Source organism: Chiloscyllium plagiosum, unplaced genomic scaffold (genome assembly GCF_037043375.1).
Source record: "Chiloscyllium plagiosum isolate Xiang-an unplaced genomic scaffold, Cpla_swu_hap1 HiC_scaffold_35, whole genome shotgun sequence".
NCBI lineage: Eukaryota > Metazoa > Chordata > Chondrichthyes > Orectolobiformes > Hemiscylliidae > Chiloscyllium > Chiloscyllium plagiosum.
Genome location: NW_028270173.1, coordinates 54,909,215 through 54,921,699, shown reverse-complemented (window position 1 = coordinate 54,921,699; position 12,485 = coordinate 54,909,215). Strand labels below are relative to the sequence as shown.

Here is a 12,485-nt window from a genome sequence, read left to right as displayed (position 1 = left end):
CAGAAGCAGAAAAATGGAACAAGTGCTAAATGATGACCCGGTCCCAGCACAGCCAGGCTGAGGTTCAGGCTCTGAGCCAGTAAGGCTGGGGGTGAGAAGAGGCCTCCCCCACCAGCTCAAGGAGTATCAGGACAGCACTAGGACCCTGGGATCCCCCTCTCACAGTAAACATATGGCTCAGTCCTTCCAACTGGGGGAGGTGACGGTACATCAGGAGAGTCCCTCGGGCATAGAGTCATAGAGATGTACAGCACAGAAACAGACCCTGCAGTCCAACTTCTCCATGTATCTGACATTGTACCTATTACCCGTGTGTGTACATCTTTCTACAGTCCTGAGTGAGCTGTATCTGGGTGCACACTGAACACTCTATGTGTATCTGCCTATCTCCCTTCCCTTATCCCGGTTCCGTAACTTCACTATCAGCCTCTTCTCGGCCACTTTGTGTTATTGCCTGTCCTGAAGTCTGCATTGGAGGATGGTCACCGGGAGATCTGAAGCTGAATGTCCCTGCCCGCTGAAGTGTTCCCCACCTGGGAGGGAGCACACGCCTGCCTGGTGATGACTGAGCTGTTTCCCTGAGGGTAACTCAACCTGTCTGAGTGTGACCATCCTGGGAACTGGTGACAGGAATCTGTTCATCTCTTTATTGGGTATTTTACTGAGACTGGGACCAATCATTGACTCTCTGCTTCTGCAGCTTGAAGTTGAGGAAATGATCTGCAGCTCAGCATTGACATGGAGTGGCGGGGAGAAGGTGGTTTGTTCTTATAGACTCTAACAGCAGTTGATCCCATTCCCTCACCCTGAATGTTTTATTCCCAATCCCTGATGGGAATAGGGAGAGTGGATTCCCAAAATGTTGCTGATCCTTCTCTCCATCTCCCTGTGTTTTTCCCGGGTCTCTCCCGGTAAGTACAGAATTCAGCTTTCCATTCTCTCTCTCTCTCTCTCTCTGTGTGTCTGGGGTGAATGTGAGTCTCTTGGGGAGAGTTTGAAATGGGGGATGTTTGACCAGCCGCCTGTTATACAGCCAGCCTGATCTTTTACACATTGAAGGCAGCACAGTCTGGGAGACTCTGATGGGATTTGTGTCCAGGTCTCCTGACAGCAGGATGTAGAAACCCCGAGATCAGAGAAGCTCCGAGCAAATGGGAAATGGTTCCAATGGACAATTTTAATTTTCACATCGATTGGGAGAAACCAAACAGCTTCATCATTCCTGATCTAAAGTCTTGTAAACACTGCGGGGAGGAGAAGGAGACACCATGTTTAACTCAGCCCAGGCTCAGGGATCCATGATGGAGGTGACTCAGCAAGTCTGAGTCGATAGTGCTTCTCCCAAGACTGAGGCAAAGTGGGCCATCCTCCTCCACCACACTCACCAAGTCCTGACCTTCTTGAGAAGATATGTCCAGGTCGAGGGAGAGAGTACCGATGTGGTCGATTCTTTCGGGATCTGGACCAGCAAATGACAGGTCAGGGTAACCTTGGGGGTCGATGCCAGTGGGAACATCCTCCACCCACCCTCCAGCTTTGCCATCGGATGAAGCAGAGGTTACCTGACATACGCAGGGCAGCCAAAAGTGTGCCGAACCTGCGGGAGGTCAGGCCACATGGCGGCGGATTGTAAGGTGACCATCTGCCGAAACTGTAATCAGGAAGGCCACCCGACCAAGGAATGTAAGGAGGCCAAGAACTGTAATCTGTGCGGAGAGGCGGGCCACATGTACAAGGCCTGCCCAAGACGAGGGGCCGCCACCTACGCACAGATGGCCGGAGGTGGCAACACGAGCCGTGGACCGAGTAAGACCAGCAAGGTACCACAAAACAGCACGGGAACGGTGTCTGGAGGCACCCAGAAGGAAGGGCGGGCTGTAGGGGAGCAGACGGCAGACAGCGGGGAGGTGCAGCAGCCGGTCCAAGCTCCTTCAGGACAGACGGAGGAAATGGAAGAGAAGGGATCAAAGGAGGCAGAGGATTGGATTACCGTGAAAAGCAGGAAGAGGAAACCTCCCAGAGCCACCCAGCGAAGGGGGAAGCGACACCTACACGGCGAGGATACAGGCAGCTCTTCCGACGGTGAGGATGGGCGCAAGGAGGGTCGTCACCAGAGGAAGAGACAGAGCGCCGTGGAGAAAAAGGAGGGCAGCACCGCCCAAGCAGGAAAAGACCATCCCTCTGAGGGGACGGGTAAAGGCCTCCCCCGACCTGGTGAAAACCAAGAGGTACCCACCGGCCCACAGCTCCAGGTAACTGGGAGCAGCGGTCCTGTGACAGCCCCACCGTCAGATGGAGAACTGGACCATGCGGACCCTGGGCCCAACCCGAAGACACCAGAACAGGGAAATGGCTCCAGCGTGGAGCCGGACAGCTACCTCAGCCCTGGGATGGTCCAGCAGTTTGCCGTCACCACGGGGATGCACACAGCTACCCCAGAGGGGCACGACCAGCAGCAAATAGACACTGTTAACCTTGTAAACTGTTAAAATGGGGTTTAAAATTGCCAGCATCAATGTGCGTAGCATCAAATCGGCTACGCGATGTGTTTCTACGATGGCCTTCCTGGCCAACGTTAAAGGTGACGTCCTGTTCCTGCAGGAGTGTGGGATGCTGCACCTCAGCAGCTACAGGAGATGGTCGAGCTTATGGGCCCATGGGCCGTCAGTTTGGTCGGGGGGCAACGATAGCCGCGCCTCTGGCCTGGGTATCCTGTTGAGAGGAGGCAACTTCACCATCTCCGAGGTTAAGGAGGTGGTGGGCGGGTGCCTCCTCGTCGCCGACGTCATGTACAGGAATGCTCCCCTGAGACTGATTAATGTGTACGCCCAAGTGGGTAAGAGGGAACGGTTGGCCGTCCTGCAGCAGCTTCCACGGTTGCTGGCTACGTCCAGGCCGGTCATTCTGGCCGGAGACTTCAACTGTATCATTGATGCAGAAATAAAAAATAAATTAGCCATGGGCAGCCAGCAGCCATTTTGTGCCGCTCAGTCCTGGGAGCCCTGACACCAGACAATGTCACACAACGTGGTTCTTCCTGTTATGTGAGTATCCCTGTTTCTTCAAACCTGGCCCTGTGCAGTAACACCTTACAGGCACCCCGAAAGTAGAAATGTCACTGCAGCATATCACAGGGTAGGAAAGTATCGCAGATGCTGGAAATCTGAAATTTAAACAGAAAATGCTGGAAATTCAAAGCTGGCCAGACTGCATCCATAGAGAGAGAAAGAGAGTCAGTCAAGGTTTGTGTAAAGGTTTGTTGCTCAGGTGCCAGTTGCCATGGTGATTTGGATGTTTGCCAAGCTGGGAAGTTGATTTGCAGACATTTTGTCTCCTGCTTAGGTGACATCTTCAGTGTTTCGGAGCCTCCTGTGAAACGCTGCTGTACTGTGTCCTCTGGAATTTATTTGGTTCCATTCCTGCTTCCGGTTGTTCGTTGGAGTGGTCGGTATATTGGGTCCAGGTCACTGTGTTTCTTAATCGAGTCCGTGGATGAGTGCCATGCCTCTAGAAATTCTCTGGCTGTCCTCTGTTTAGCTTGTCCTATGATCGTTGTGGTGTCCCAGTTGAATTTGTGGTCCCTGTCATCGGTGTGTATGGCTACCAGGGACAGCTGGTCGTGGTGTTTAGTGGTTAGTTGGTGTTCGTGGATGTGGATTGTTAGTTGTTCACCTGTTTGTCCTGTATAGTGTTTCATGCAGTCTTTGCATGGAATTTTACCCAAGGGTCTGTCATGTTGTCTTCTCTGCTGTTGGTTAGTCATTTTGTTTTGGAGTGCCATTCTCTTTCTTTATGTCATAAAAGAACTCCAACAAAAACTGAACCATCTTCTCAGCGGATCCAAACACTCCATACCATCATCACAGGAATTCCTAGACAACGTCAAGAACATAAACAGAGATAAGGATGAAGCAACGGTCTCATTCGATAGAACAACACTGTTCACTTCAATTGACAAAACTCCAGCCAGAGAGACAATAGCCAACCTCCAGGACAAACAGAACAGGCGACATGACAGGGAACCTCCCAACAAGGACTGCAGAGTCAAACTACCAGACCTGTGCTTGAGGACACACTTCCCATTCAACAACCAAATGAACAGATCAATGGGACACCTATGGGCTCACCCATCTCCGGGCTCAGAGATGCAGTGATGCAGAAACTGGAACAAACAGCCCTCCCATAAATCCAACCCACACTCTAAATCAGATATGTGGACGACATTTTGTAATTATTAAGAGAACACAGATAGAAAACACACACTGGATTATCCACACCATGCTCACAGGGATCAGATTTACGAGAGGGGAGGAAACCAATAGCCAACTCCCATTTCTGGATGTGACGGTAGAAAGACCACAGAGTGGTGAATGTACCACAACAGTGTACAGAAAAGCCACGCACATGGACCAGGTCCTGAACTACAACAACAACCACCCAAACACACACAAAAGAAGCTGCATGAGGACCCTGTTCAAAAGGGCTACAACACACTGCAGCTCTCCCGGCCGAGGAAGGGAAGAAGAAGAAGATCTCTACAGAGTCTTCACCAAGAACGGATATCCCCGCAACTTCATCTGCAGATGCCTAACAGGCAAACAATACAACCAAGACATGCCACAACCCAAAACACAAACCGCTCTACCCTTATATAAAAACGTCTTGGAACTGACAGCCAGATTTCTCCACCCACTGGGATCCATGACAGGCCATAAACCAACAGGCACACTCGGGCAACAACTCACCAGGACAAAAGACCCTATACCCACCATGTTCAAGACTAATATAATTTACAGGATTCCATGCAAAGGCTGCATGAAACACAATATAGGACAAACAGGTGAACAACTAACAATCCACATCCATGAACACCAACTAACCACTAAACTCCACGACCAGCTGTCCCTGATAGCCACACACACCGATGACAGGGACCACAAATTCAACTGAGTCAACACAACCATCATAGGACAAACTAAACAGAGAATTTCTAGAGGCAAGACACTCATCCACTGACTCCATCAACAAATACATCCTCCCTTAAGTAAGGAGGCTACAACTGGATATAATTCTCCAGGTGTGGTCTCACCAACACCTTATATTATTGTAACAACACTTCTTTGCAAAAAGTGCCATATTCTATTTGCCTTTCCTATTATATGCTGCACCTGTATATCCACTTTCTTTAATCCCCTAGGATCTAATCATCAGGATCAGTCTTTTATGTGGAATCTTGTCAAATGCCTTCTGGAAGTCTAGATATACCACATCCACTGAGCTTCATTTATCTAAATGTTCAGTTTTTCCTCCCTTATGATTGGCTTCAGCAACGTCCCCATTACCTTTGGGTGCAGGCCAATTGGGTTACAGCAATTGCACCAAGTTCCTTGGTGTATTCAGGGATATTCAGGGATAGCAGAAATGTCTCTGTTGTCACAGTGTAAGGTAGCACTGTCTTCCCAAAAACTACAGTTACTACCAAGGAACTTGGTGCAATTGCTGTAACTGGGGAGAAGGTATTACATAAACTGATGGGATGAAAGGCAGATATTCCCCGGGGCCTGATGGCCTGCACTCAAAGGTAATGGGGACGTTGCTGAAGCCAATCATAAGGGAGGAAATAACTGAACATTTAGATAAATGAAGCTCAATTCACCGGTGTCCAGTGGATGTGGTATATCTAGACTTCCAGAAGGCATTTGACAAGATGCCACATAAAAGACTGATCCTGATGATTAGATCCTCAGGGGTTTAAGGTAGAGTATTGGCCTGGATAAAGGATTGGATAACTGACAAAAAACAGAGGAACAGGAAAAATGGGTCCTTTTCTGGGTGGTGAAGTGGAACTATCTTGTGCTGCTTGGGTGAGTTGTCAGAGTTCAACTATTTACAATCTGTATAAATGATCTGCAAGGAGGGACAGAGTGTTGGGCGGCACGGTGGCTCAATGGTTAGCACTGCTGCCTCACAGCACCAGGGACCCAGGTTCGATTCCTGCCTCGGGTGACTGACTATGCAGAGTTTGCACATTCTCCCCTTGTCTGTGTGGGTTTCCTCCAGGTGCTCCGGTTTCCTCCCACAATCCAAAGATGTGCAGGTCAGGTGAATTGGCCATGCTAAAATGCCTGTAGTGTTAGGTGCATTAGTCAAGGGCAAATATGGGGTAGGGGAATGGGTCTGGGTGGATTGTTGTTCGGAGGGTCAGTGTGGTCTTGTTTGGCCGAAAGGCCTGTTTCCATGTTGTAAGAAATCTAATCTTCTGTATCGTAGTTAAACTCATGGATGATACTAAGATTGATGGGGAACCAGGCTATGATGAGGAGATAATAAGTTTCCAGATGGATATTGGCTGGGAGAATGGGCCAGACTCTGAGAGGTGGAGTTTAATGTGGGTAAGAATGGGGTTGTTCATTTTGGCCGGAAAATAAGAAGGCAAATTGTTATTGCACTGGGAAGCAGATTTGCAGTGTGTCAGTGCAGAGGGATCTGGGTATTTTTCGGCATGAATTGAAGAAAGTGGATATGCAGGTGCAGCATATAACAAGAAAAGCAAATGGAATACTGGCATTTATTGCAAAGAAGTGTTGTTACAATTATATAAGGCATTGGTGAGACCACACCTGGAGAATTGTGTCCAGTTGTGGTCTCCTTACCTAAGGGAGGATGTGGTGACATTGCAGGCAGTTCAGACGAGGTTCACCAGGCTGTTCCAGGGATGAAAGGGTTATTGTACGAGAAGCAATTGTATAGCTTGGGCCTGGACTCACTGGAGATCAGAGGAATGAAGGAGGATCTGATTGAGAAATATAAAATGCTCAAGGGGATTGATAAGATTGATGTCTAGCAGACGTTCCCCTTGTGGGACAGTCTCGAACAAGAGGTCATAGATATAGAGAGAGGAGGTCGGTTCAAAACTGAGATGAGAATTACCTACCCCTTTCAGGGGGTTGTGAATCTGTGGAACTCACTGACCCAGAGCGGGGCAGAACCAATCAACAAATTCAGGACAGAAATGGCTACGTTTCTGATGGAAAGCAGGATAACGGGGGATGGGAGCAGGCAGGAAGGTGGCGGTGAGACCAGGATAAGATCAGCCATGATCATGTTAAATGGTGGAGTGGACTCAAAGGGCTGACTTGCCCACTCTCCCTCTGAACTCCCATGTTACTAGGATTAACTGGGAATGTGTTTGAAAGCAGCATATCAAGTGTAGCATTGGAATCTAATACTTGTTGTCATGAAAACAGAAAAAAAACAATTGTAAAGTAAACAAAGCTAGAAATGAAGAAATATTAAAAAATGAAGAAATAGATAGAAGGATCACTAACATTAATCATGTTTAGTTCTTAGCCAATCAGTAAACAGTGGGATAACGAATGAATTGAGAACAGAAGGGACAGTAAAGAGAATATTTGACTGTCACGGTCCATTCATGATCTGGAGATATATTTGAATCAGGTTGTGCAGATATATTGTGACCCCTTTGGACCAGCGGGGACTTGAAACAGGGCATTCTGGGAAACTGCCCCAAAATAGGCCAACTCATTCTGTTTAATTTGTGAGGAATGGATTAAACAACAAGAACAAATGTAAAAACACTGCAATAAATAGAGGAAATTGTATAGAAAGTAGATACATAGAGTTGCACAGCTCAGAAACAGACCCTTTAGTCCAACTCGTCCACGCAGACCAGAAATCCTAAACTGATCTAAGTCCCATTTGCCAGCTTTTAGCCCACATCCTTCTTAACCCTTCCCATTGTAAGCCCATCCTGATGCCTTTTAAATGCTGTAATTGTACCAGCCTCTGTCACTTCCTCTGGCAGCACATTCCATACTTGCACCATCCTCTGCATGAAAAAGTTCCCTGTTAGGTCCCTTTTAAATCTTTTCCCTCTCACCTTCAACCTATGCCCTTTAGTTTCAGACTCCCCTACCCTGGGCAAAAAAACTTGGCTATTCACCTTATCTATGCCCCTCATGTTTTTATAAACTTCAGGGAAAATAGCTCCAGCCTATTCAGTCTCTCACTATTGCTCCAAACCTTGTAAATCTTTTCTGAACCTTTTCACATTTCACATTGGTGGGCGGCACGGTGGCACAGTGGTTAGCACTGCTGCCTCGCAGCGCCAGAGACCCGGGTTCAATTCCCGCCTCAGGCGACTGACTGTGTGGAGTTTGCACGTTCTCCCCGTGTCTGCGTGGGTTTCCTCCGGGTGCTCCGGTTTCCTCCCACAGTCACAAAGATGTGCAGGTCAGGTGAATTGGCCATGCTAAATTGCCCGTAGTGTTAGGTAAGGGGGAAATGTAGGGGTATGGGTGGGTTACGCTTCGGCGGGTCGGTGTGGACTTGTTGGGCCGAAGGGCCTGTTTCCACACTGTAAAGTAATCTAAAGTAATCTAATCTAATTTAAACATTTCCTATTGCAGGAAGTACAGAATTTAACACAGCATTTGAAAAGTGGCTGAATCAATGTCCTGTACAGCTGCAACATGATATCCCAACTCCTGTACTCAATCCACTGACCCATAAAGGCAAGGAGACCAAACACCTTCTTCACTATCCTGTCAGTCTGTAACTCCACCTTCAGGAACTGTGACTCCACACCCCAAGGTCTGTTTGTTTGGCAACACTCCCCAGCACCCTACCATTAACTATGTAAATGCTGCTATGATTTACCCAAAGTGCAACACCTCACTTTTATCGAAATTAATCTCCATCTGCCACTCCTCAGCCCATCTGGTCAAGATCCCATCGTACTCTGAGATAACCTTCCTCACTGCCCACTACATTTCCTGTTTTGGTGTCATCTGCAAACGAACCATTACTAACCATTCCCTCCTATATGCACATCCAAGTCATTTATAAAACTGGCAGAAAGCAGTGGACACAGGTAGTGAGTAACTTAAAGAGATTGATCCTCATCTCCATTCCGCCAGGCTCAGGGGAAGAGATTGCACAGCCCCACGCAGGGAGAGGGTCCTTGTAAATAACACACAGAGTCCGATCGTGGGCCAGAGCCTGTGGGAGGCTGACAGAGTGGTCACGGACAGACATGGACTACATCCCCCAGAATGCAGCCTGTGATCGAAACAAATGACCAGAAGGACTGGGCCCGTTCCAGGACAGTGGGAATGTGAGCGCTGGAATTCTGACCCGGATCGGAGAGCACATTCCCTATCTGCTCCAGGTTGAGGTGTGAAGCAACCACTGGAGAAAGGGTCAGTGCTGCCCGAGTCTGGGGCCCTGGAGATTAGCACCGTGTGTAACCCCCCTCTCCCTGGCCCTGAAACAGGATCCCCCTTCCCCTTTGATCAGATTGTTCCTCTGGTTATTAATTATTAATTATCTATGACTGTTTGATCACCAACAGGAATTCACATTTTTCAACGGATAACTACTGTTGAGGTCAGTGATGACGGCAGCATTAAGAGATCGATGAGATTTGGATTTGATGGAGAAGACTTTATCAGTTTGGAACCAGACAGAATGAGATGGATCGCATCCAATCCCATTGCAGTGATGACTAAAGAGAAATGGAATTCTGATGATTCCTGGAACAACTACTGGAAAAGACACCTGGAAGAGGTATATGTTGAATATTTAAAGAGATATCTGGAAGCTGGAAAGGAATATTTCAGAAGGAAAGGTATGTATTTCAGTTTTGTTCCATGTTCCGATCTAACCTCACTGATCTATGAAGCCGCTCTCCCATTCCATTCAGTGTCTGTCTATTGTTTGTGGTTTCACCCTTTCCCATCACAGTTCAGCCTGAAGTGTTCATCTCCAGGAGGGAGCCCAATGGTCAGGACAAGCCACTCACTCTCTCCTGCCTGGTCACTGGGTTTGATCCTATAGATCTCGAGGTGACCTGGCTAAGGAATGGAGAGGTCATGTCTGAGACACATTCCTCGGGGGTACGACCGAACCACGATGGGACCCATCAGATCCAGAAAGAGATTGAGATCAATGCTGGGGATGAGGATCAATACTCCTGTCACATTGAACACAGCAGCCTGGCAGAGGCCCAGCTCTATCAGTGGGGTAAGGGACTGGGCACAATGTTTGTGTGTGTGTGTGTGTATATATGTGTCTGTGTGAGTGTGTGTCTGTGTGAGTGTGTGTCTGTGTGTGTGTGTGTGTGTGTGTGTACATGTGACAGATGAAACCATTTACAGGACACTTTTTCACTTCCTTGTTTGCAGCTACCCACCTTGTTCTCTGTGTTAATATGTCATGTTGGTCTCAATTGCGTTAAAGATTTCAATTCTAAGTTTGAAAGGATCTCAGAATCCCAAGCTTCTAGAGCCTTTTGGGGATTCCAGATTCCCACAGCCCTGTTATTGGTGAAGTACTCGTTGATTTCCCTCTGGAATAATCTCACCAGAATTACAAGAAGATTCCCTTGTATTCCAGGCTTCAGCACCAGACATGGCCCCAGATTGTCCAGCAGCCAGACAGTCAGAGACTGGACACTCCCTGAGAGAGGAGGGTCTGGACCCCTCAGAATTCCTGACTCACTGAATGGGATTTGTCCAGGAAGTTTCAACTTCCGATGGACAATTACCTCGCATCTGAAACCCTTTGGAAAGACCTCAGGTTCTGAGGTTAGGGATTGGAAGCTTCTTTAACTCCTAGTGTGATGATGCTGCCACTTTAAAAGGTTGTTGGTGTCCTAGTTTTTGTTTTGAAGAGAGGTTGTAAGGCAGAGGCAACAAACTCGCTGCTGCTGATGACTGAGGTAAACAAGTTGTGAGCCTCTGGGTGTTTTTTTAAGTTGGAACAATAGAAGCAGTCTGAATGGGCGTGGCCAGCTCTCACAGATCCAGATTTCTCAGTTTGGTTTTTTCAGTTACATCAGAAGCCTTTGCGGTCTCAAAAGAGTTGGCAGCTTCAGTGAGTGTCACCTGGCTACTACTGTCTACATTTTTTTCTTGATATTATTTCCTCCTGGGTTGGAGAACTGCATGTAAGAATCTGTGTCTGAATTTACCTTTTTAGCAAGGTGTTTATAGGATGTTACAATATTGCAGCAGTTAATTAGTAATAGGTACTGTGTTCGGTTGCATTTTTCAATTGTTAAGTTATTCTAAATTTCTCGTTCTTTTGTTTGTATTTTAATTACAGCGTTTAAGTAAATTGTGTTTTGCTTAATGTCGAGTTGTTTGACCACCTGCGTTGTATCTGGAACACATCATTTCCCATCGAGCTTTAAAATAAGAAACAATTCAGATCTTAGACTACCTTCTTCAGATATTTTGAGGGGGCCTGGTGTGGTCCCTAACACCAGAGAGCTGGAAAACCGACCATCTCCAAACGTACTGCTGATCCCTCCATTCACACACTGACGAGGATATCTGGTCAGTGTGGGCAGGTTGGACTGAACATACACACTTGTTGTGTGACTCTTTAACTCTTTGACTCCATCCCCTCAAAATACATGACCTGATATTCTGCAACCAACACTTGACCTCTCCCCAGCACCAACACCAGCTCACCGCCTCCAGACGTCTGTCAGACTCGTAGTGCATCACCCTGGACAGACAACTGGGACACAACACAGAACTCCACAACTGGATCCCTAACAAGGCCCCCTCATCAGCCCACTGTGGCACCCAAACACCATTCCATTGGTACTCAACATCCCCAACACTCACCAGTGAGTTCCCAAACTGCCCCTTGCCCAACCACTGAGGAAGTGCCTTTCTGGGAGACTGAACTACACCCCTCCAACCATTCACTCACTCCTTCACCTCACCCAAGGCCGATCTACCCACCAGCACTAGTAAGGACAGGACACAGAGATATTGGGGAGAATGGGAACTGAACTGTCTGGGGAGGTAACCCCCAGGACAGGTACAACACGATGTTTATACCCCTATCAATGGGATCCTTGGTGACTTCACTGGAGAGTGAAATCGGGAGAGGGTCAAACCCGCATTTCAACCAATCCCAACAATTCCCAACAGCTCGGAGCAGTTATAATTGTTCCCAATCAACACAGAGCTAGAAATAAATCCAGGAACAGAGAGAATCCTGATATATTTCCAATGTGTTTCAGAAAATCTGAAAAGCAATTGGCTGCATTCCCAACTTGAAAGTCTCATTGTATCAATGGTCATTGTATTGGCTGTTATTGTCGGGATAGTCGGAAAAATCATCTGGAAATGGTCACGGAGAGGTAAGAATCAGAGAGAGGGGAATGTGGAACTGAGGGGACAGAGTGAGTGTGGGGGAGTCTCCAGTACTGGGAGTACAGGGCACTGTGGGGAATGGAACTGATTGAATTCCCACACACAGATGCACACGTATAAACACGTCTCGTTCCCTGTCTGATCTTCCTTTATGTGATCAGCCCAGACCAGGTCTAATATTGATCATTAAACCCACTGCACCCAATCAGATCCTCACTGACTGAATATTAATGGAATGGAAGGGATTTTCTGCATCTGGAGGGGATGCAGGGGAGGGGAATATGGGAATGA

The 12,485-nt window shown here is 47.6% G+C and overlaps 1 protein-coding gene across 1 annotated transcript in view; it reads left to right on the top strand.

Moving 5' to 3' along the window:
• Positions 1-388: 388 nt before the first annotated feature.
• Positions 389-12,485, top strand: part of LOC148140940 (class I histocompatibility antigen, F10 alpha chain-like) — a 48,331-nt gene continuing 36,234 nt past the window's right edge. The window contains exons 1-4 of the mRNA XM_087979050.1: positions 389-911; positions 9,374-9,649; positions 9,766-10,044; positions 12,062-12,181. Of these exons, the coding sequence (XP_087835176.1) occupies positions 860-911; positions 9,374-9,649; positions 9,766-10,044; positions 12,062-12,181 (727 nt within the window). The 5' untranslated portion in view covers positions 389-859. The remainder of the gene's footprint in view (positions 912-9,373; positions 9,650-9,765; positions 10,045-12,061; positions 12,182-12,485) is intronic.